At 40.7% G+C, this 26,740-nt stretch overlaps 1 protein-coding gene across 3 annotated transcripts; it reads right to left on the reverse strand.

Moving 5' to 3' along the window:
* Positions 1–25,169, reverse strand: slc49a3 (solute carrier family 49 member 3; the record flags this gene model as incomplete). Of its 3 annotated transcripts, XM_034206862.1 has the most annotated exon segments (11): positions 1–376; positions 691–794; positions 2,073–2,230; positions 3,682–3,834; positions 4,506–4,622; positions 5,435–5,572; positions 8,940–9,016; positions 14,150–14,366; positions 20,516–20,674; positions 20,933–21,100; positions 24,689–25,169. In XM_034206862.1, coding segments are annotated over 9 exon segments (1,212 nt in total). In that variant the 5' UTR covers positions 20,585–20,674; positions 20,933–21,100; positions 24,689–25,169.
* Between the last annotated feature and the right edge of the window lie 1,571 nt (positions 25,170–26,740).

A 26,740-nucleotide genomic window follows, 5' to 3' on the forward strand; every position in this document is an offset into this window, starting at 1 on the left:
TACATTTTTCTGTAAAAAAAAAGCATAAAATATATCAATAAAATCAGTTTACAATTTTCTGAAGATGGTAGTAGCAACAGGATAAATGTCAGTTTGGCATCAACGTCATAAAAACTTGTTTATGGGTGAAGGAATGTCTTCTCTCTGTTTGGTACCAGGTATAACTCCCATAATGCCCTCTGTCTGTCAGTCTGTGGTCAACAGTCAGCAGTTTCCTTCCTCTCACTGGGAGTGCTCTCGGGGGGCGAGGAGTTTATGGTGTTGGTCCTGTACGTGGCCTGCTCCTCGGCCTCCAGCCGGCGGTACCTCGTGTTGAAGAACAGGACGAAGATGCAGGAGAAGACGCAGGTCAGCCCCCCCAGCACCAGCATCGGCACTGAAGACACACACAGCAGATATTACAACTACACTTCAGTTCCCAGGAGCTCAACGTCCTCAAAGGATAACGTTTACTATTTGTTGGAGCTATATATTATTTAATAGTTTAACATTTGTTTTCTTGTTGTTTTTGTGTATCGTAAATGTTCTATTATTTAGTGATATTATTGTAGTTGTATGTTTGTATTTTATTATATATGTTGCATTGTTGGAGGAGCTCAGGTCAGAAGAATGGCATTGCCATCTCTACACTGTAGCTTTAAACCTTTGAATCTTTGAGTAATGTCGATAGTGTAACAGGAAGTGACGTACCCTTCCAGCTGAGCACTGCGTCTCCACAGGTGGACAGAGGGGAGTCGGCCAGGCGTTTGCTGAGAGCCTGCAGGAGCACGATGTAGAGGAAGGACTGGACCTGTCTGAAACACGCAGCGTCAGCATCAAGATCACATCAAGGTTTATTTATACAGCACCTTTCAATTCAAAATGCTTTACAAAAATGAAAGACATTAAGAGAATTAAGGAACATATTATAAGATGGCATTTAGAAACACTCATTTAAAAGCAAAGATAATAAAACATGAATAACAAAGGGACATGAATTAAAGGTCACCTATCATGCTATGTTTAGGCAATAGGTCTCAGATATATACAAATATATAAAAAACATGTCTATTAAGTGTTTTGCTCCAAATACCAAACAGATCACCCATTCTAGCCATGCCTCATATCCCTCTATTTCACTTCCTGTTTCAAAAGTGCTGATTTGGGGAATAAAGCTTTAAAAATAAAAATGTTTAATAAATAAAAAGAGGAGGGGTCTGAGCTCATGCGGGACCCGGCAGCTACTGTCTAAACTAAATGCTGCCGTGATGAAACGCCATATCATGGATTATCAAGGATTCTCTCTGAAACAGTTTGGAGCTCAAAGGCTTTCTCTCTTGCCGGTTATACCACAAGGTGAGTTCCTTTTTACTTCCTGCTTCTTCACACACATGCTCTCCAGTACAGGTTAGCTCTGAGTGTTAGCGATGCTAATGTAAACACCGACCATATTACGTCCAAAGCAGTCGGGCATTGTTTCTGATAGCAACGTTTCTGTCATATCGGACGCAAATCTGGATCAGCTCCGTTGTTCCCCCGTTTTTAGAGATTTGGGTACGGAGGAAAAGAGAGAGGGTTTTATTTTCTGATGCTGCGTGAGTGCCCTGACACACCGGGGACACATCTTTATGCATAAAAGACATCAAAAAGTGCATTTTGCATGATAGGTCCCCTTTAAAGTTACAGTGCAGTTTAAGATGTGAATAGTTCAATTAAAAGCAGCGGCAAAAAGAAAAGTCTTCAGCCTGGATTTGAAAGTAGATCAAGTCCAGGAACTGATCTGTGTATGGACATTGGATTTTTTTAAATATGTTACAAACAGAATTGACTGTTCCCTTTTTCACTTTGAAATGTGGAGCATAGTCGACAGCTCATTTGAACTTCTCTTGATTCTCTATTGTACTTTCTTTAACATGAAAAAGAAACTGAGCTTTGACCATTATTTGACTTCAAACTGTTCAAATGAACAACTCTCTTTTAGGAGAAACCCAGGACTTTTGGACATAACATCCGGGTAGAAATGTGTTCAAACTGCACATTATTTTACATTTGAATAGCAATCTGCCGTAGTGTGATCTGTGTGTTTGCTGTACCCCGATACGAAGATGAGTCCCGAAGACGTGGCCTCTCCGACGGGATAGGTGCACTCCACAGCGAGCTCCATGACGACGGGGTAGATGGAGAAACCGAAGAAGCCGAAGAGCGAGCAGACGACGGCGACGGCGACTTTCTGCTGCGGCATTAGAGACACCTGAGAGGAGAGAGAAAACTCTGAGTGTCACAGGAAGTCATTCAAGGGGATTTATAATTACTTTTGTTGTTGTGGTATTTCAGGTCTTGGACCAGCTGCGATGTGATTGGATAAGATAAGACTTTATTCATCCCGAAGGAAATTGTTGTGCCAGAGTTACACAAATACAATAAACACAGCAGCACAATAATAATAAAACTGTAAACTAACAGTGCAGTAACAAGAGCAATTCAATATCTACAGGAAACATAGACAGTCACATCATTAATGTAAATATTAACATTATTTAGTATTGCAAAAAAACGTCTATGATGGATTTTTTTTAACAATGACCGAAAAATCTGAAAGCAGTCCGTCATTTTGACGGATTAGAACAAACTCAGGACAGCGGCAAAGTATCCCCGCAGCGGGGCTCCGGTGTTATGCCGTGTTATGCATGCCCGCCAAAAAGGAAATTATATCGTTTCCAAACCTAACTTTGCCGAACAAATCATTGAATTGTCTGGGAGTATTTGCTTTACGCTGCGCGCGCTCCCGCGAGGTGCAGTGGGCGTGCATAACACGGCATAACACTGGCGCTAACAGTTAGTGCCGTGAACGGTTAGTTCAACCGTCAGAGTTGTGTACAGACCGACGGGTAATAATCGTAATAATGGATTTTGACAGAAGTTTTACGATCCTGTTCGTCAAATTGACGGGCAGCGAAAAAGTCTAGCGCCACCTCTGAGTGGCAGATGCGTAATTGCACATTATTTATAGAACATTATTAATAATAATAATATTATTGCACATGGTGTTGGTGGACTAACTGACAGGAGAGCTAGTTTCCTTATAAGCCATGCTCTCTGTCCTCCTGCTTCAACTACCTTTGTGTTCTTGTACCTTGTCTGTATACATTGTCTGTTTTATTATTGAGTTAGTTCGCACCATTTTTCCTTCATAAGCTTTCCTACACAAGAAGGAGAACATTGCTATAAGTGCATTTATGGGATATACGGACATCATCAAGATACTTTCATAATACTGAAAAATAATGATTAAAATAAATGTACTGAGTCAAATAACTAATGTCCTTCTGAAACTCTCCTCCATCTTGCCCGAGCTTTTTTCTCTTTTTTCTAACAGCCTCACACGTGGACACAATGTGGACAATATCTGGTTTGCTTACTGCACATATTTTATATTTTATTGCATTCTATTTCGATGTAAATTACTGCTTTATTTGAATTTCTATTCTACTATATTTTTTGTAATGTTATTATATTGTTCTTAAAATGGTTCGCTATCTGTGTTTTTTTAACGTTTGTTTTATTTGTATGTATGCACCACGACACCTAGTCAAATTCTTCGTACGTGTCAACCGACCTGCTGATAAACCTGTTTCTGATATCCTTAATAAATCACTCCTTTAAACAAAGTAAAAGCACAAACAGTGAGTTCTGTTTCCTCACCACGGAGAAGGCGATGCAGGCGACAGCGCTGAGGCTCAGGTTGATCTTCGTGGCTTCGATGAACTTCTTAGTTTTATCCACGATGAGACCGAGAGCGCCGGCACCGACGATCCCGAACACGATGAAGAGCGCTCCACACAAACCGGCAAACTCCTGCAGAAATCACATTTTAACCGTCTGATTACTGTGGGTGAGAGTCTTTACTTCATCCTAATCAGTTACTTAAAGGGGACCTATAATGCAAAATGTGTTCCAGGGAACTCACCAAGTGTCAGAAAACACAACCCTCTCTATTTTCAGAGGGGTGTCGTATTGTCATACTGATATTCTGTACAAACTGTGAAGACCACTGAGACAAATGTAACATTTGTGATATTGGGCTATATAAATAAACATTGATTGATTGATTGATTGATTGATTGATTGATCGTATCGTTTACTGACAAACAATTCTCCACTATGTAATGGTTTTTATCAGAAATCCTGTATCAGTCCCACAGCAGTTATTTGTACAACAGCTAAGAGACAATATAAGATAGCAGGCTAACCTGTTATAAAAAGAGTCACGCACACGTGTAATAATAGCAGTATTATTAAAGTAAGTAAACTAACAGCCACAAATTGCATTACATGAATGCACACAATGTACAACAATATCTGTTTTTATTACTGCCGATTTTTATTCCATATTTTATTCCATCCCATGTAAATACTGTTATATTTTACTATATTTTTTATATTTTTCTAGTTCTCTATCTGTGTTTGTTTTACTTTTATGTATGCACCATGACACCCATTAATCCCCCATGATGCATTGCACTCACGTTGGAGTACCCCTGCACACACAGGATCTGCTCCAGCAGCGTGGAGAAGCAGGTGAAGGCGGCGATGCCCGACCCAAAGCAGAGCATCAGAACCAGGTAGGCTCGGTTCTTCAGTAACTGACAGGGTGACATGGAGAAAGGAGAATGAGGTCAGTGAAACATTTCAGAAGGAGACCAAATATAAGCTGGCAAAGAGAACACACACAAGGAGAAACAAAACTAAACATTAAAGGTCACCTGTCATGCTATTTTTAGGCATATATTATGAGTCTCAGATATATACAAATATATAAAAAAACATGTCTATGATGTGTTTTGCTCAAAATACCAAACAGATCATGCATTTTAGACATCCCTCAAATCCCTCTGTTTCAGCCTGTTAGAGAACTGCAGGTTCGGGGTCCTTAGGGGAGGCGGAGCTAATGCCTGCTCAGAATGACCCAGCAGCTACAGTTAAATGCTGCCGTGATTAAAGAACATCATGTTCCAAACCACATCAAGGATTCTCTCTGAAACAGTCTGGAGCTCAAAGGCTTTCTCTCTTGCCGGTTATACCACAAGGTGAGTTCCTTTTTACTTCCTGCTTCTTCACACACATGCTCTCCAGTACAGGTTAGCTCTGAGTGTTAGCGATGCTAATGTAAACACAGACCATATTACGTCCAAAACAGTCGGGCATTGTTTCTGATAGGAACGTTTCTGATTGGCCACATTTCAGATATTACGTGATATCGGACGCCAATCTGGATCTGCTCCGTTTTTAAAGAGTTGGGTACGGAGGAAAAGAGAGAGGGTTTTATTTTCTGACGCTGCGTGAGTTCCCCGACACACCGGGGACACATTTATGTATAAAAGACATAAAAAAGTGCATTTTGCATGATAGGTCCCCTTTAAAATGAAATGAGTGTGTGTTTCTGTGTCGTCCTCACCAGTTTGATGCCCTGTACGAATGGCTCTGAGCCGGAGGACTCGGCGCTGGCTGACGGCGGCGTGGGGGGGGAGCTGCTCCGTAGCCCCACTGTTGCTAGGAAACAGATGATGCACGCCGGGACTGCATAGGCCAGCAGCTAGAGGAGGGACACACACACACACACACACACACACACACACACACACACACACACACACACACACACACATAATGTGATAAATGGACTTTGGCACCTGAAATCAAAAACCATTCATCATCATTAGCAGGTGAGCAGCCGCAATCCCACAATGCACTCTGGGAATCCAATTATTATAGCGAACTGATGTCTTTTTTTAAAGACACGTTAACAGTTGATGGACAGTTGAAAGTAGACATATGCAAGAAAGGCAATCAACAGGGTTTAAATGCAGGGACATGATTGTAGTCAGGGCCGCCTTAATGCACGGGCTGACCTGGGCTGAAGCCAGGGGCCTATGGAGATCGGGGGCCTATCATGAGCCAATACTTTTTTTTTGTTTTTAAATGTTTCCAAAACATTTTTTTCCGGGTGTTTTATTTTAATTTTAAATAAACAAAGTCTTGGCTTTCAGAATATGACACTTTTATTTCCAAAATCACACGATAAATACATTTTTGAAGATTGTAAAGGGAAGATGACAGTCAGACACTCTGCTGTTCCACAGCCCTTCCCTCCGCTGAAATTATGAATGTAAGGCATATTATATAGTAATCATAGATAACACGGCAGGGTCCGTTACAGTTTGTTTTCATCTGATTTCAAATAAACAAAGTCTTGGCTTTCAGAATATTAAACTTGTTTCGGCAAATTCAGATGATAAATATAGCTTTGAAGCTTGTAACGGCATAATTACAAGCGGAGAACGGAGTAACTTAACGTCACACCCCAGCACGTGCACTACGCTCTGCATCAGCCAAACAGCTCGCTGCACGCGCACTGCGAGGGGGACTCAAGTTCCCATCAGCAAAAACACGTGGGTTTGCTATCCTGGCTCCAAAATGGTGGAATGAGCTCCCCATTGACATCAGGACAGCAGAAAGCTTACACATCTTCCGGCGCAGACTGAAAACTCATCTCTTTCGACTCCACTTCGAGCGATAGAACTATTAACAAAGAATTACTAACAAGAATTATTAACAAAGCACTTATATACTAACAAAGGACTGGCTTACCTAAAGCCAGTTGAGTAGCACTTGAAATGTTTGCTCTATGAAACCTGATGTACTTATATGATGCTGTTTTCTTCAAGGTTGTGTCTTCCTGGTCGAATGTACTTATTGTAAGTCGCTTACACACACACACACACACACACACCACACACACACACACACACACACACACACACCACACCCACCACACACACACACACACACACACACACACACACACACACACACACACACACACACACACACACACACACACACACACACACACACACACACACACACACACACACACACACACACACACACACACACACACTCGTGAGCTTCCCCCAGACCAGTAATCCAAACGAAAATATCTTCTCTCCGTAGTATTTTGATCATTTGCTCCGCTAATCAATCAGATCGATGGATTCCAGAGATGACTCCGTAACAGTCAGTGGGCACCACTTAACAGCCAATCAGAATGAGAATATGTTTCGCATGTGACTTATTCAAATTGCGAGTGATTGAGTGACAGATGAAGGTTGTTTAGGAGAAAATGTCGGAGAAGAAAAAGTGTGAGAGTGGCACTCAGAAAAGGAAATTGTTGAGGGAAAAGGAGTTTCGAGACAAGCAGCTATTACAAAACATGCCGAAGCTTACAGGTTATTTTAAACCTGTAGGCCAGGATGAGGAGGAAGGACAGATGAGTTCTGTACCGAGCGGCAGCGGTGCCGGCCGCGGGGCCTCGGAGCCAAGTAGGCCGTCTGGTTCTGATAGCGATGGAGTAGCGGGAGAGGAAAATCAGACAGGAGGGATGTTGGAGGAGATGGAGAGGACGACGAGGACTTGCTACGTGGAGGGGAGCCAACGGCAACCGGACAAATACATGAGGGATGCCCGATACGTCACTCATCTGGAGGAGAGGACCAGGCGCGCGTAGAGCAGAGTGGAGAAGTGCGACCACAGAGCCTGCCGAGGCTATAAATGACTTTGATTTGTTGTTTAAATAGGGGGCCTACAAAAACTATCAGCCCCAGGGCCTGATGGCAGGTTAAGGCGGGCTTGATTGTAGTTACTTGCATTCAGGACACCTCATTATAATAATATCCGAAGAATGTGCTGAATAGCTTCAATCAAAACATAGATGTGAGTATTTATTCAGTTTAAACCTGGCATTTCTGCACAGGTGTTCTCTGATCTTAATATTTAAGTTGTATATTATTTATTAGATTTCAGTGGTTTCGTAACATATTTTCCAAACATGACAAAATATCTTGCGACCGTTGTACAGTCCAAAAGTCAAAATGTATTTAAAAAGCAACATGTGTTTGTTTAAGGAGATAATCTGGTTCCATCCATACTTTGTGACGTTTAGCTTTTCAACTCAAGTCAAAACACGGTTTGCTCTTTCCTTGCTGCATGACGAGGGAGGCACAAACAGATGAGTTATAATCAGCACATAACTTTCTTAGTGAGTTACTCAAATGAGTACCAGGAGACAATGTTTGGTACTCAGGGCTGCCCACGCAAAGTTCCGTGTTCACCCCTTCTGTTTCGCGAACGTCGTCGACGGGGGCTGGGGGGTGTGGTATTGAACGTCGACGGGAGGGGTGGAGGTGGGTGCTAGTGGAGCACGCACGTGGAACTCGCACCGGAAGTTGTGTCACAATTCCGTTGTACACACCGACGTTAACAGCAGCCCCGTTTGTGCGCACAGCGCCAGTGATGTCGTCCAGTGATCGAAGCGTCTTCTGGAAATGCTTCACAAGTCCGCCGGTACGCATTTCAGATGTTTGCCGCGCATGTGTACCTGCGCACCACTTATGTGCACCCCTGGTTATAATCTTATATCACAAAAACATGTATTTCATAATAAAAAGACGGATGAAATACATTATGTTTGATGCTTGGGATGTACAATAAAAACCATCCAGAACAGCTCTGGTTGTTAAGAGATGCTTTTGTAGCGTTGGATGAATCATTAAAGTGACTTCTTTTACCCACTTAGAAGGCAGAAGATTGCACATATTACAACGTGTGAAGTTGTTTTGGCCGACTGAGCTCAGCAATCAGTCGCCTTTAACCCTCCATCACACACAGAGCAATATCAGTATTCACTGGAAGTCTAGTTCAACATCAAAACTGCTGCAAAGTCCTGCCAGGAGATTGAAAACATTCAGATAAAATACAGTAAAACATGGACAATGATACTAGTGAGAATTGAAAGTTAACCCAAATTAAAAAAGCCATGTTAAAAATATATGTTTTTAATTAGCTTTTAAACATTTCAAGGGAGTTTGCTGTTCTAAGAAAGAAGTCTCTTTGTGGCTCACCAGGTTGGGGATGTCTCCAGATGTTTGAGTCATCCATGGAGAGAGGATGCTGGCCAGCAGCATGCCCAGAGGGTTGGCTGAGGAGAGAACAGTCAAACTGGTTTATGTCCTGTGGTAAAAGTACTAAAGAGTTTTAAACTGGTTATCAAACAGCCTGAAATCTGTACCTGACCCACAGGAGGAGCCTGTGTGTTTGCTTTTTACAGGCAAAGTCTCACATAGAGTAGCTGAATAATATAAATAGTGATAATATATTCCATGAACATTCATTTTCTCTTATGGTTTAGTCTTTGGCAGAGGTGGGAAGTAGTGGAGTACAAATACTTCGTTACTGTACTTAAGTACATTTTTCTGGCATCAGTACTTTACTCCACTACTTATTATCCTGACGACTTTTTACTTTGACTTCTTACATGTTGAACACAAATACCTGTACTTTCTACTTCTTACATGTTGAACACAAATACCTGTACTTTCTACTTCTTACATGTTGAACACAAATACCTGTACTTTCTACTTCTTACATGTTGAACACAAATACCTGTACTTTCTACTTCTTACATGTTGAACATAAATACCTGTACTTTCTACTTCTTACATGTTGAACACAAATACCTGTACTTTCTACTTCTCACATGTTGAACACAAATACCTGTACTTTCTACTTCTTACATGTTGAACATAAATACCTGTACTTTCTACTTCTTACATGTTGAACTCAAATACCTGTACTTTCTACTTCTTACATGTTGAACACAAATACCTGTACTTTCTACTTCTTACATGTTGAACCCAAATACCTGTACTTTCTACTTCTTACATGTTGAACACTAATACCTGTACTTTCTACTTCTTACATGTTGAACTCAAATACCTATACTTTCTACTTCTTACATGTTGAACTCAAATACCTGTACTTTCTACTTCTTACATGTTGAACACAAATACCAGTACTTTCTACTTCTCACATGTTGAACTCAAATACCTATACTTTCTACTTCTTACATGTTGAACACAAATACCTGTACTTTCTACTTCTTACATGTTGAACTCAAATACCTGTACTTTCTACTTGTTACATGTTGAACTCAAATACCTGTACTTTCTACTTCTTACATGTTGAACCCAAATACCTGTACTTTCTACTTCTTCCATGTTGAACTCAATTACCTGTACTTTCTACTTCTTACATGTTGAACTCAAATACCTGTACTTTCTACTTCTTACATGTTGAACCCAAATACCTGTACTTTCTACTTCTTCCATGTTGAACTCAAATACCTGTACTTTCTACTTCTTTACATGTTGGAACTCAAATACCTGTACTTTCTACTTCTCACATGTTGAACCCAAATACCTGTACTTTCTACTTCTTACATGTTGAACTCAAATACCTGTACTTTCTACTTCTTACATGTTGAACTCAAATACCTGTACTTTCTACTTCTTACATGTTGAACTCAAATACCTGTACTTTCTACTTCTTACATGTTGAACCCAAATACCTGTACTTTCCTACTTCTTACATGTTGAACTCAAATACCTGTACTTTCTACTTCTTACATGTTGAACTCAAATACCTGTACTTTCTACTTCTTACATGTTGAACTCAAATACCTGTACTTTCTACTTCTTACATGTTGAACTCAAATACCTGTACTTTCTACTTCTCACATGTTGAACACAAATACCTGTACTTTCTACTTCTCACATGTTGAACTCAAATACCTGTACTTTCTACTTCTCACATGTTGAACACAAATACCTGTACTTTCTACTTCTTACATGTTGAACCCAAATACCTGTACTTTCTACTTCTCTCATGTTGAACACAAATACCTGTACTTTCTACTTCTTACATGTTGAACTCAAATACCTGTACTTTCTACTTCTCACATGTTGAACACAAATACCTGTACTTTCTACTTCTTACATGTTGAACACAAATACCTGTACTTTCTACTTCTTACATGTTGAACACAAATACCTGTACTTTCTACTTCTTACATGTTGAACTCAAATACCTGTACTTTCTACTTCTTACATGTTGAACACAAATACCTGTACTTTCTACTTCTTACATGTTGAACACAAATACCTGTACTTTCTACTTCTTACATGTTGAACTCAAATACCTGTACTTTCTACTTCTTACATGTTGAACACAAATACCTGAACTTTCTACTTCTCACATGTTGAACACAAATACCTGTACTTTCTACTTCTTACATGTTGAACTCAAATACCTGTACTTTCTACTTCTTACATGTTGAACACAAATACCTGTACTTTCTACTTCTTACATGTTGAACTCAAATACCTGTACTTTTTACTTCTTACATGTTGAACACAAATACCTGTACTTTCTACTTCTTACATGTTGAACTCAAATACCTGTACTTTCTACTTCTTACATGTTGAACACAAATACCTGTACTTTCTACTTCTTACATGTTGAACTCAAATACCTGTACTTTTTACTTCTTACATGTTGAACACAAATACCTGTACTTTCTACTTCTTACATGTTGAACACAAATACCTGTACTTTCTACTTCTCACATTTTGAACTCAAATACCTGTACTTTTTACTTCTTACATGTTGAACACAAATACCTGTACTTTTTACTTCTTACATGTTGAACACAAATACCTGTACTTTCTACTTCTTACATGTTGAACACAAATACCTGTACTTTTTACTTCTTACATGTTGAACACAAATACCTGTACTTTCTACTTCTCACATGTTGAACACAAATACCTGTACTTTTTACTTCTTACATGTTGAACACAAATACCTGTACTTTTTACTTCTTACATGTTGAACACAAATACCTGTACTTTCTACTTCTTACATGTTGAACTCAAATACCTGTACTTTCTACTTCTTACATGTTGAACCCAAATACCTGTACTTTCTACTTCTTACATGTTGAATACAAATACCTGTACTTTCTACTTCTTACATGTTGAACTCAAATACCTGTACTTTCTACTTCTTACATGTTGAATACAAATACCTGTACTTTCTACTTCTTACATGTTGAATGTACTTACTTATAGAGTCAATACCTGTACTTTCTACTTCTTACATGTTGAACTCAAATACCTGTACTTTCTACTTCTTACATGTTGAACTCAAATACCTGTACTTTCTACTTCGTACATGTTGAACTCAAATACCTGTACTTTCTACTTCTTACATGTTGAACTCAAATACCTGTACTTCCTACTTCTTACATGTTGAACTCAAATACCTGTACTTTCTACTTCTTACATGTTGAACTCAAATACCTGTACTTTCTACTTCTTACATGTTGAACTCAAATACCTGTACTTTCTACTTCTTACATGTTGAACTCAAATACCTGTACTTTCTACTTCTTACATGTTGAACACAAATACCTGTACTTTCTACTTCTTACTGTTGAACTCAAATACCTGTACTTTCTACTTCTTAATGTTGAATACAATACCTACTTTCTACTTCTTACATGTTGAACTCAATACCTGTACTTTCTACTTCTCTCATGTGAACTCAAATACCTGTACTTTCTACTTCTTACATGTTGAACTCAAATACCTGTACTTTCTACTTCTTACATGTTGAACACAAATACCTGTACTTTCTACTTCTCACATGTTGAACTCAAATACCTGTACTTTCTACTTCTCTCATGTTGAACTCAAATACCTGTACTTTCTACTACTTCTTACTTCTTAATCAGTTGAACACAAATACCTGTACTTTCTACTTCTTACATGTTGAACCCAAATACCTGTACTTTCTACTTCCTTACATGTTGAACTCAAATACCGTTACTTTCTACTTCTTACATGTGAATACAAATACCTACTTTCTACTTCTTACATGTGAACTCAAATACCTGTACTCTTCTCTCCATGTGTGAACTCAATACCTGTACTTCTACTTCTTACATGTTGAACTCAATACCTGTACTTTCTACTTCTCACATGTTGAACTCAAATACCTGTACTTTCTACTTCTCTCATGTTGAACTCAAATACCTGTACTTTCTACTTCTTACATGTTGAACACAAATACTTGTACTTTCTACTTCTCTCATTTTCCAAACAGCTGGTTCCTTTAGTCTGAATGTGTGTTTGGTGCGTGATCATTATTCTTTAGAGTCATTGCGTGCCTATTGATTTGAACACGATCCGTGTATCCATCATTTCCTGGTCTTCTCTAAAGAAGAGGGACCAATGGAAACGTTGTCATGTTGCCGTTGTTCAGCATGGAAACATTCATTAGCTAACAATGACATTATTGTTCTATTCATATAAAGGGAGGTCAGGTACTCTTTTTATTACATGGCTTAGTAGTTGAATACTCGATTCTGATTGGTTAATCCAGTAGTACAGACCGCTGTCAAGGACTTATTGACCGTTGTTAAGGACGCTCACATCTGCAGAAAGAAGTCCGGTCGATTTAACTGTATACAGTTTGGCCGAAAAGTTTGCTTCTCTTTAGTTTTCCGTTGTCTACCGTCTGAGAGCAACATTGAGGATTGTAATATTCATTTTAATATATTTGGAGAGCACAGTCATTTGGATGAATTGTTAGTGGCTGATGACTCCCCAGCGAAGAAAAGAAAAAGACAAGAGGGACACGAAAACAGCGGAGAAGTAACGGGGCAGAAACCCTCAACACAGAGCTGCGGTCCTTTTTACGCAACGGTCCAGACATAGACGTCTAACGGCAAAACATATTCAGTGTGCAGTTCCTTTGGCATTAGGGCAGGGATATCGAGATGCTTTCCAAGGTTTGACATCATGAATTGTGCTACTTTTAAAGCAAGCAACAATGTTTTCAAATCTGTAATCAAAAAGGTCCGCAAAAACGCTATCGAAGCAGTTCCTGCCGCTGCTCCGTAGTTCAAACAGTAACAACGGACTATTTTTCTTAGCGGATGCATGTCAATTTAAATAAATAAAACAGTTTTTTAAATCAATAATACTATTTTTTAAATCAATAAAAACATTTTCTGCCCAAACTTCTTTACTTTTACTTGAGTAAAGAAGTTTAGTCAGTACTTCTACTTTTACCAGAGTATTTTAAACACGAGTATCTGTACTTCTACTTGAGTAAAGGATGTGTGTACTTTTGCCCTCTCTGGTCTTTGGACAGATTTGACCAAACCCCACCACCTGCTCTCAGTGACACCAGAGAGCGAATCCCTCACCCATGGAGGCGATGGTGTTGGCGGTGGCGCGCTGGTTATCAGGGAACCAGAGAGCGGCCATCTTGGCGGGGGTGAAGATGACGAGCGGCTGAGCGATGGCGGCGAGCGTCTGGCCGAACATCACTAAGGGAAACCGGGCTACAGGGTCAGTGGAGATCCCCGTCCCGAGGAATCGAACCAGCGCCCCGAACATGTTGAGCCACGCGCCGAGGATCAGCTGCAGGGAGAACGGGAAGAACGGTCAAAATGCTCCAACAGAATAAACATTTTGGAATCACACCCTCGGACGTTAGTTCAAGACAGAATGAGACCTATCTAAAGGTCCCCTATTATACTGTTTTTCATCAATATATTATAGGTATCAAGATAAATACAGAACCTGTCTCTGATTGGCTGACACACCAAACAGATCATTGCAGCATTACCCATAATCCCCTCTGTTTCAGCCCTGTTTCCAAAGTGCTGATTCTCTGTCTGTTAAATAAGGAGCCCCTCCCCACGCCCCTCTGAGAGAAGAAAAAAAAGAACTCAATGGACCTCTAGGAGGAGATTCAGGTGATAAGGGGGGGGGTTACCTTGGTTGCTGATTGGCTAATGGTTACACAAGGACAACACCATAGTTATGACATCATAAAAGTGACCAAAATCTGATCAGCTCATTTTCAGACAGGTTTTTATAGAAATGGATCAGGACAAAAAGAGAGAGAATCTTTGTTCCTGAAACTTCCAGTCTCTTTACACAGAGGGGACACATGTTGATGTAGAAGAGACATGAAGAAGAGGGGACACATGTTGATGTAGAAGAGACATTGAAAGAGAGGGGACACATGTTGATGTAGAAGAGACATGAAGAAGAGGGGACACATGTTGGATGTAGAAGAGACATGAAGAAGAGGGGACACATGTTGATGTAGAAGAGACATGAAGAAAGGGGACACATGTTTGATGTAAGAACGAGACATGAAGAAGAGGGGGACACATGTTGATGTAGAAAGATGACAATGACTAAAGAGTGGGAACACATGTTGATGTAGAAGAGACATGAAGAGAGGGGACACATGTTGATGAAGAAGAGACATGAAGAGAGGGGACACATGTTGATGTAGAAGAGACAGGAATAAGAGGGGACACATGTTGATGTAGAAGAGACATGAAGAAGAGGAGACACATATTGATGTAGAAGAGACATGAAGGAAGAGGGACACATGTTGATGTAGAAGAGACATGAAGAAGAGGGGACACATGTTTGATGAAGAAGAGACATGAAGAAGAGGGGACACATGTTGATGTAGAAGAGACAGAAGAAGAGGGGACACATGTTGATGTAGAAGAGACATGAAGAGAGGGGACACATGGTGATGAGAAGAGACATGAAGAAGAGGGACACATGTTGATGTGGAAGAGACATGAAGAAAGGGGACACATGTTGATGTAGAAGAGACATGAAGAAGAGGGGACACATGTTGATGAAGAAGAGACATGAAGAAGAGGGGACACATGTTGATGTAGAAGAGACATGAAGAAGAGGGGACACATGTTGATGTGAAGAGACATGAAGAAGAGGGGACACATGTTGATGTGGAAGAGACATGAAGAAGAGGGGACACATGTTGATGTGAAGAGACATGAAGAAGAGGGGACACATGTTGATGAAGAAGAGACATGAAGAAGAGGGGACACATGTTGATGTAGAAGAGACATGAAGAAGAGGGGACACATGTTGATGTAGAAGAGACATGAAGAAGAGGGGACACATGTTGATGTAGAGGAGACATGAAGAAGAGGGGACACATGTTGATGTAGAAGAGACATGAAGAAGAGGGGACACATGTGATGTAGAAGAGACATGAAGAAGAGGGGACACATGTTGATGTAGAAGAGACATGAAGAAGAGGGGACACATGTTGATGTAGAAGAGACATGAAGAAGAGGGGACACATGTTGATGTAGAAGAGACATGAAGAAGAGGGGACATGTTGATGAAGAAGAGACATGAAGAAGAGGGGACACATGGTGATGAAGAAGAGACATGAAGAAGAGGGGACACATGTTGATGTAGAAGAGACATGAAGAGAGGGGACACATGTTGATGTGGAAGAGACATGAAGAAGAGGGGACACATGTTGATGTGGAAGAGACATGAAGAAGAGGGGACACATGTTGATGTAGAAGAGACATGAAGAAGAGGGGACACATGTTGATGTAGAGAGACATGAAGAAGAGGGAGAAGCCTATGTTGATGTAGAAGAGACAGTAGGAGAGGGGACACATGGTTGATGTAGAAGAGACATGAAGAGAGGGGACACATGTTGATGTAAGAAGAGACATGAAGAAGAGGGGACACATGTTGATGTATAGAAGAGATCAGGAAGAAGAGGGGACAGGGACCACATGTTGATGGTAGAAGTGAGGACATAAGAAGAGGGGAGCACATGTTGATGTAAGAAGGAGACATGAAGAAGAGGGGACACATGTTGATGGAGAGAGAGGAGACAATGAAGAGAGGAGGATCACATGTTGAGGTTAGAAGAGGACATGAAGAAGAGGGGGACACATGTTGATGTAAGAAGAAGAGCATGAAGAAGAGGGGACACATGTGATATGGGTAGAAGGAGACATGAAGAAGATGGAGGGGACACATGTTGATGTAGAGAGACATGAAGAAGAGGGGACAACATGTTGATAGTAGAGGAGACATGAAGAAGAAGGGGACACAGGTTGATGGAGAAGAGACATGCAGAAGAGTGAGGACACATGTTGATGTGTAGAAGAGGGGACACATGTTGATGTAGAAGAGACATGAAGAAGAGGGGACACATGTTGATGTAGAAGAGACATGAGAGAGGGGACACATGTTGATGTAGAAGAGACATGAAGAAGAGGGGACACATGTTGATGTAGAGGAGCATGAAGACGAGGGGTGCAGCACATGTTGATGTAGAGAGACATGAAGAAGAGGGGACACATGTTGATGTAGAAAGAGACATGACAGAAGAGGGGACACATGTTGATGTAGAAGAGACATGAAGAAGAGGGGACACATGTTGATGTAGAAGAGACTGAAGAAGAGGGGACACATGTTGATGTAGAAGAGACATGAAGAAGAGGGGACACATGTTGATGAAGAAGAGATCATGAAGAAGAGGGGACAACATGTTGATGTAGAAGAGAGACATGAAGAAGAGGGGGGACACATGTTGATGTAGAAGAGACGGAAAGAAGAAGGGGACACATGTTGATGTAAGAAGAGACATCGAAGAAGAGGGGACAACATGTTGATGTAGAAGAGACATGAAGAAGAGGGGACACATGTTGATGTAGAAGAGACATGAATAAGAGGGGACACATGTTGATGTAGAAGAGACATGAAGAAGAGGGGACACATGTTGATGTAGAAGAGACATGAAGAAGAGGGGACACGTGTTGATGTAGAAGAGACATGAAGAAGAGGGGACACGTGTTGATGTAGAAGAGACATGAAGAAGAGGGGACACATGTTGATGTAGAAGAGACATGAAGAAGAGGGGACACATGTTGATGTAGAAGAGACATGAAGAAGAGGGGACACATGTTGATGTAGAAGAGACATGAAGAAGAGGGGACACATGTTGATGTAGAAGAGACATGAAGAAGAGGGGGACACATGTTGATGTAGAAGAGACAGGAAGAAGAGGGGGACACATGTTGATGAAGAAGAGACATGAAGAAGAGGGGGACACATGTGATGTAGGAAGAGACAGGAAGAAGAGGGGACACATGTTGATGTAGAAGAGACATGAAGAAGAGGGGACACATGGTGATGAAGAAGAGACATGAAGAAGAGGGGACACATGTTGATGTGGAAGAGACATGAAGAAGAGGGGACACATGTTGATGTAAGAGACATGAAGAAGAGGGGACACATGTTGATGAAGAAGAGACATGAAGAAGAGGGGACACATGTTGATGTAGAAGAGACATGAAGAAGAGGGGACACATGTTGATGAAGAAGAGACATGAGAAGAGGGGACACATGTTGATGTAGAAGAGACATGAAGAAGAGGGGACACATGTTGATGGGGACACATGTTGATGAAGAAGAGAATGAAGAAGAGGGGACACATGTTGATAAAGAAGAGACATGAAGAAGAGGGGACACATGTTGATGAAGAAGAGACATGAAGAAGAGGGGACACATGTTGATGTAGAAGAGACATGAAGAAGAGGGGACACATGTTGATGTAGAAGAGACATGAAGAAGAGGGGACACATGTTGATGTAGAAGAGACATGAAGAAGAGGGGACACATGTTGATGTAGAAGAGACATGAAGAAGAGGGGACACATGCTTGATGTAGAAGAGACATGAAGAAGAGGGGGACACATGTTGATGTAGAAGAGACATGAAGAAGAGGGGACACATGTTGATGTAGAAGAGACATGAGGAAGAGGGGACACATGTTGATGTAGAAGAGACATGAAGAAGAGGAGACACATATTGATGTAGAAGAGACATGAGGAAGAGGGGACACATGTTGATGTAGAAGAGACAGGAAGAAGAGGGGACACATGTTGATGTAGAAGAGACAGGAAGAAGCGGGGGACACATGTTGATGAGAAGAAGAGACATGAAGAAGAGGGGGACACATGTTGATTGTAGAAGAGACAGGAAGAAGAGGGGACACATGTGATGTAGAAGAGACATGAAGAAGAGGGGACACATGGTGATGAAGAAGAGACATGAAGAAGAGGGGGACACATGTTGATGTGGAAGAGACATGAAGAAGAGGGGACACATGTTGATTGTAGAAGAGACATGAAGAAGAGGGGACACATGTTGATGAGAAGAGACATGGAGAAGAGGGACACATGTTGATGTAGAAGAGAATGAAGAAGAGGGGACACATGTTGATGTAGAAGAGACATGAAGAAGAGGGGACACATGTTGATGTGGGAAGAGACATGAAGAAGAGGGGGACACATGTTGATGTAGAAGAGACCTGAAGAAGAGGGGACCACATGTTGATGAAGAAGGAGACATGAAGAAGAGGGGACACATGGTTGATGTAGAAGAGACATGAAGAGAGGGGACACATGTTGATGTAGAAGAGACATGAAGAAGAGGGACACATGTTGATGTAGAGGAGGACATAAAGAATGAGGGGAGGGTACCCATGTTGATGTAGAAGAGACATGAAGAAGAGGGGACACAGTGTTGATGTAGAAGAGACATGAAGAAGAGGGGACACGTGTTGATGTAGAAGAGACATGAAGAAGAGGGGACACGTTGTTGATGTAGAAGAGACATGAAGAAGAGGGTGATGTAGAAGAAAGAGGGGACACAATGTTGATGTAGAAGAGACATGAAGAAGAGGGGGACACATGTTGAGTAGAAGAGACATGAAGAAGAGGGGCACATGTTGATGTAGAAGAGACATGAAGAAGAGGGGGGGACACATGTTGATGTAGAAGAGACATGAAGAAGAGGGGACACATGTTGATGTAGAAGAGACATGAAGAAGAGGGGACACATGTTGATGTTAGAAGAGACATGAAGAAGAGGGGGACACATGTTGATGTAGAAGAGACATGAAGAAGAGGGGACACATGTTGATGTAGAAGAGACATGAAGAAGAGGGGACACATGTTGATGTAGAAGAGACACGAAGAAGAGGGGACACATGTTGATGTGGAGTAAGAGACAACTGAAGAAGAGGGGACACCATGTTGAGTAGAAGAGACATGAAGAAGAGGGGACCACAGTTGATGTAGAAGAGACATGAAGAAGAGGGGACACATGTTGATGTAGAAGAGACATGAAGAAGAGGGGGACACATGTTGATGTAGAGGAGACATGAAGAAGAGGGGACACATGTTGATGTAGAGGAGACATGAAGAAGAGGGGACACATGTTGATGTAGAAGAGACATGAAGAAGAGGGGACACATGTTGATGTAGAAGAGACATGAAGAAGAGGGGACACATGTTGATGTAAAAGAGACATGAAGAAGAGGGGACACATGTTGATGTAGAAGAGACATGAAGAAGAGGGGACACATGTTGATGTAGAAGAGACATGAAGAAGAGGGGACACATGTTGATGTAGAAGAGACATGAAGAAGAGGGGACACATGTTGATGAAGAAGAGACATGAAGAAGAGGGGACACATGTTGATGTAGAAGAGACATGAAGAAGAGGGGACACATGTTGATGTAGAAGAGACATGAAGAAGAGGGGACACATGTTGATGTAGAAGAGACATGAAGAAGAGGATGTTGCATAATAGGTGTCCTTTAAATAGTGTATGCAGCTATTGCTCTAATATGTTGTAGCTGAATCCTCCCAGTAAGGCACAGGTTCCTTATTTGTGTCCAGAGCGAGGTGTACCGTGATCCGCAGCCCGAGGACGTCCAGCATCCAGGAGGTGGCGAAGCTGAGCGGGATGGCCACTATCATGTAGATAATGGAGAGCCAGTTGACCTGCTGCAGACCCACCTGCAGGTACCGGGCCGACTGGTCCGCCACCGGGGCGAAGCTCAGCCATAACTGGGAGGACACAAAGGACAAAACCTGGTCAAATATATGTTTTATTTTAGCAGGATACCCGTTCTCTTTTTTATTAGTCAATTTATTGAACATGTCAGAAACTTTTTTTAATAATAATAATTATAACAAAGAGATGCAAAAATCGTTCAAGGTACAACAAAATTCAAATAAATAAATTCTCAAATAGTCTCTGTCATGTTCAACAGGTGCAAAAAGAAGCTTAAAAAAACGTTTCTGGCCCTCCCCCCTCTAGCGTACATTTTTCTTGAAAATAAAAATGGGGTCTGCGAGACAGCGCGGGACTTAGCCTGAGCCGTGTGTGTGCGGAGATCCGCGGAGCCGCGGCTGAGAGATAAGGCTGAGTGAGTGTGTGTGTGTGTGAGGAGCCGTTACGTCACTATACTCGTTACGTCCATCCACCATACCCTGGAAGAAAACAATGGAAAAAGATAAATGTCCAACGAGGCGTTCTGGGGCAGCAGACAGGTCTTCTCTGTGTTAGTTTTACTCGCTACAGGGTGTACTTTGAGGGTGTGTGGCTCTGCAGACCGTTTACATGCAGAAAAACCTTCATAACACAAGGGGACGGGTGATAACCAGAAAAGCATGACATGGGACCTTTAAGATAGTGATCGGGTGTCTCTTGCTACAGTCATGTGACCCAAAGAGGAAATGGCCCATCTGCTCAGCTAACATGCATGTCCTGAGAGAGTGAAAAGATATACGAGAAGTAGCCTTTATTTGAGTGAGACTGAAACTGAGACATAATATAATATAATGAACAAGCTTCTGGCTTTATTTCAGCCACGTTAACACTTTGATAAAAACCTCTTTCACCATAACCCATACAACAGGGCTGACAGTAACCATGTTCCTGCAGGGCACGTAAACACTGCAATAACCTCATTTGGTACAGGCAATGTGACTTGTTTTGTAAACGTTAGCTTAGTAACCCAAAATCCAGGTTACACACGTATAAGAGATCAAGACATGTGTTTATATATGAACCTGTATTTAGAAACAGCATTAAAGTGCATTCAATCAATCAGCTTTATTGAAGAGACTCAAGGTCCATTTTTAAAAAGACATTCAAATATAATTTAAAAAAGGCAGTTATACCAATGTTTCCACAGACTGGTATCGTACAGCGCTGAGTATTAAAGAGGACATGCAGCGTATAGCGATGATAGCTGTGATTAAATCCATGTAGCCTCGACACTACAACCCTCTGTTTGTGACAATGAATACATCTATTTTAAGCAGTCGAGTCTTCGTAAGCTGGTCAGCTGATTTAGAGTCACAACGCCAGTTCTGTTTCTCACAGAGGAAATGAATAAGGTTAACATCATCCTTCTTTTCTTATTGTTGAGACCTTTTTCTGTTTGCAGAGTCTCCGTGATACTAGGGCTGAACGATTCATCGATTTAAAATTGAAATCGCGATTTGAAATGATGCAATTATCAAATCGCAAAGCCTACGATTTTTTTTTTCTTGTGTGTCAGTCATCCACACCAATCAGAAGTGCACCAGCCATTGTTAACCAATCAGAAGTGCACCAGCCATTGTTAACCAATCAGAAGTGCACCAGCCATTGTTAACCAATCAGAAGTGGCCCATGATAGAAGGCGATAGACAGATTGATCCAATCACCTGACAAGTATTTTTGAAAGTGCCCGCCCTTTCAAAATGGCTTCCAGTGGAGCTTTAGATGCTTTGGTGAGATATGGCCGCATTTTACAATAAACTTCCGTTGGGTCGCTTAAAAACAAATATCGCAAATCGAATCGCAATATCTGTCAGAAAACACACTTCTGTCGGTGTTAGACGGAACTCGGCACTTTTACAATGTGGTGACGCTACAACAAGACTACGTTTATAGTTTCCACTAGTTTCATATCGTACTGAAACTACAGCGCTTCATGCAGGTGCAGAGATGTTGGCTATAAATCATTCAAACGGTTCATGACCAAATAAAGAAAACATCTTTGATTTGATTACATGTTATCTTAGTCACATTTAAAAAAGACAATCTGTTCGTGATTGGTGTTAATGGTAAGAAAGTGAACGATACAGATTTACACACAAGTATAGAACATTGATTGATTGCCGGTTCACGTCCCGATCAGTCCAAAGAATGACTGAATTGAAATCGATAAATGTCTTTCTTTCTTTCTTTATATTGTACAAACAATAAATGGCTATTCAACAACGTGAAACAAACCCAAACTTCTCAAACACATTTTTGCAATTCTACCCGAATAAAACGGTCTAAAATGTGCTGTAAATAACTATCATTCAAATTTGAGTCATTTAGTCATTTAAATACTATTGGTATTTTACATTTGAATATTTGCTTCCATACCCACGCATAATGGGAAATGGCTTTTGGCGCTTCTTCGTTTATAGCGTTATATATATTTGTATTTTTGTATTCGGGATTGTGGGAAACGGTATTTCGATCTCTCTGTCTGCACACAAACTGATAGATTGACAATAAAGTTGACTTTGACTTGAACTTAACAATTGTGGCTTATTTATTTCAAAGCTTCTGGTGTTTCATATTCTGCATGCAGTGTTTCCACATGACTCTGTGTGATTTAACACAATGTAAATGTTTATGGCTCTCACAATGAATCCTAAATCAATTTACAAGCCAACTACTGTTATTGTTTTCTGTAAATCCCCCCTGAGGCCTCAGTTTGGATGCTAATGGCGGACTGATAGATGTCTAACTGGCCCATCGGCTGTTGTTCGCTCCGTCATGAATGACTGTCGGCCAGCTGAGCGTCTGTTGTGAGAGGGAACAGCCCCACCCCTGGAAACAATGGTGCTCACAGAGAGGACCATAGAGAGGAGCAGTCCCCATGGGAGCTGGGGGGGTGATGGAGGTGACTGAGACGGCACACTTTGCCTCCAGGCTCACTCTGATTATCAATGGCAGCTCACCCTGGGGAACTATATCAGTATCCAGGAAACATAAGGAGGCGCCACATGTCATTGACGCACTGTTCCCAGACACACCTGCTTTATCAGTGCAGAGAGATGGCCAGATATCTGAGTACAAGGACAACAAGCTGTCAGGGATTCAGGTGGCAGCTTTTGTTTTGAATGTGGAAACGCAGGTTTGTGTAATTGGAAACTTCTTGGCTTTGTGATTTTTTCCCACAGATTGTAAATGTTTCTGCTCAAACGGACGCTAGGCTGGAGCTTAATGTTTGGTGTGACCAGACTATTTGAGTAATATTGGGACACTGTACTGAATAAGTAGGCCGACAATGTTGAGGTCATTTCTTATGCAACGTTATACATCTCCTCAACTACAATTTGGAGGCTATACTGCACTTTTCACTCCACCACATTTGTTTGACAACATTATTCAATTCGAAAACTCCGATTAAAAGAAAAAAAATTAACCATGTTGCTTCATAATAATAATGTATTTGTAGTAGAGCACTTTTCAAGGCACTCAAAGCGCTTTACAATTACACATTAAACATATTAGACATGTAACAGTTTGATTCGGCAGCTGCTACATTAGACACACATTAGCAAATATGAATCTTAAATTGTCCAAAATACAACTTTTATATCTACTATGAATACCACATTGCTTCGACTTTATTAACTCAAATCTGTGAAACACAAGCTGCATTTAACACTTAAATGGCTTCATTTGACAGGCTGTTTCCATGTGTAGGAAGGGCCTAATAACAGAGTAGTATCAGTGTAATATGGGACTTATAACACTGTAACATAGCTGTAATAAAAGTGTAACATGGCTGTAATAACAGAGTAATAGGGCTGTAATAGGGGTGTAATGTTAACACTGTATTATGGAGAGTAATAGGGCTGTATTGATGTGTAATATGGGTGTAATGTACACAATACCAATAAATGAATTGTACATAATATTTATGTCATTGCCCATGTAAGGGTCAAAGTAATGTCTACTCTGTTGTTGACATTATGCACACACACACACACACACACACACACACACACACGTTAACTCACCGTTGCGTTGGAGCAGTTCAACAGACATAGAACCAGCAGAACAAACCACCTCCTCTTGTAAACTTTAAAAGATAACAGTTTCTTCAGCTCAGTGTTCGGTAAACCGGGAATAACACCGGCACAAATCGTTTGAACCTCGACGCGGTTTCTTGGTTTTCGTCGCCTCCCTCCATTAATACCAACGGTACAAGTTTACCGGCGGTTAGGCTAGGTGGCTAGTGGCGTTAGCTAACACTGTACAACACAACATTGTATCGTTAATGTAATGTTAATGTAGGCGGTGACAGAGCCGGTAAAACAACATAGTATAAGTCCTTAAAAACATATTATATCTCCTTTAAAATACAAGCAGTGAATCCATGGTGTTGTCTTGTGATGGGTTATGACATATCTGATCAAAAAGACGCCGGGAAAGCAGTTTGACGGCTGGGAGAATCGAAACACAAACACCGCTTCATGATGTCTTGGTTCAGGAACAACACTACTGGGAGTGGACTGTAACAAAGATCTTCTATAATCAAGATGAACCACTCCGTAAATAAAACAACAGACCGGTAAATACACGTTTTTCTACATTCAAGATTGAAGGGTTTTATGGTCATGTGTACACAGCTACAGTGTAGTTATGAGGACAATGTAAATCTTAGGTCACAGGCTCCTCCAACAGTGCAACAGATAGTAGTGCAAGTAAATCAAATAAAATAGAAAATAATATAAATAGTGCCGAGTAGTCTACATACAAGTAATTGGAATATTGATATATAAGTTGCAAACTGATGAATGTTATGGATGTTCTTTCAAAAGTTCAGGTGTTTAATAGTCTTATGGCCTGTGGGATGAAACTGACCCTTAGTCGGGTGGTTTTAGTCCTGATGCTGCGGTACCGCCATATGTGAAACTATAACACTGTTTTGCTGATCAATGGGAGATTGTTGTGTTGACTTTTGATTGTATGTTGGGTTTCCTGTTACTGTAAGTATTTGTAAACAGCTGTGACTGACAGACCCTCGATTTTAGAGTAACTGGCAGGTCAAATATGACCAGAGGTGGGACGTTATTAAGTACATTTACTCAAGTACTGTACTTAAGTACAATTTTGAGGTAGGCCTACTTGTACTTTACTTGAGTATTTCCATTGTTTGCTCTTTTGTACTTCTACTCCACTACAATTATTTAATACTTGTAACAGAGTATTACACTCTGGTACTTCTACTTTGACTCAAGTACAAGATCTGAGTACTTCTACTTTTCTGAAGTACAAGATCTGAGTACTTCTACTTTTACTTGAGTAACATTTTGAATGCAGGTATTTTACTTGAAACACAGTATTACTAAACTCTTGTACTTCTTCCACCTCTGAATATGACTTTTCTTCTCCCTGCTCCTTTCCATCCTGGGTTCAAAAACTGTTTAAAGTTTACAATTTTTTCTTTTAATAATAATTGCCACGAGTGGAATAAACTAATAAATGGATAAATATAATCTGTTGAGCATCAGGGCTGGGACGGTTACTTTGAAATGTACTCAGAGACTTAATAAAACGTGTGTTGTCTTATTCATGATGACTGCAAACAACAACAATCGCAACATATTTATTAAAAAGCATTGTGCATGTTTGCATACAGGCTACAGGAGTACTCCATGTATTCTACAACATTTGGGATGCTGTTTCTGTTTTCTGTTACCGCTGCTTTATCTTAAGAGTCCACATGGAGGTATTGGAAAAACAAATGCCTCTGTGTGACCTTTGATTCAATAAAATAGCCGTCTTTGAAGGACGATTCAAAATGTTATCAGGATATCCTTGACAATGTAACTTGAATTTAATCTAGTTTATTAGACCCATATTATTGGATTGTAATCTTCGATGCATTACGTGTTCCTCACTGGAAAAGCTCAGGCTAATTTAGTCATATCTAAATCCCCAAATATATTTAGTAAAGGAGCAGATCACAAATCCTAAAGTCTGTAAATACAAACAAAACAAACAGCATGGCATGTAGACACACACAATAAGATAAGATGGACCTTTATTGACCCAATAGGGAAATG

This window comes from Gymnodraco acuticeps, unplaced genomic scaffold, assembly GCF_902827175.1.
Source record: "Gymnodraco acuticeps unplaced genomic scaffold, fGymAcu1.1, whole genome shotgun sequence".
NCBI lineage: Eukaryota > Metazoa > Chordata > Actinopteri > Perciformes > Bathydraconidae > Gymnodraco > Gymnodraco acuticeps.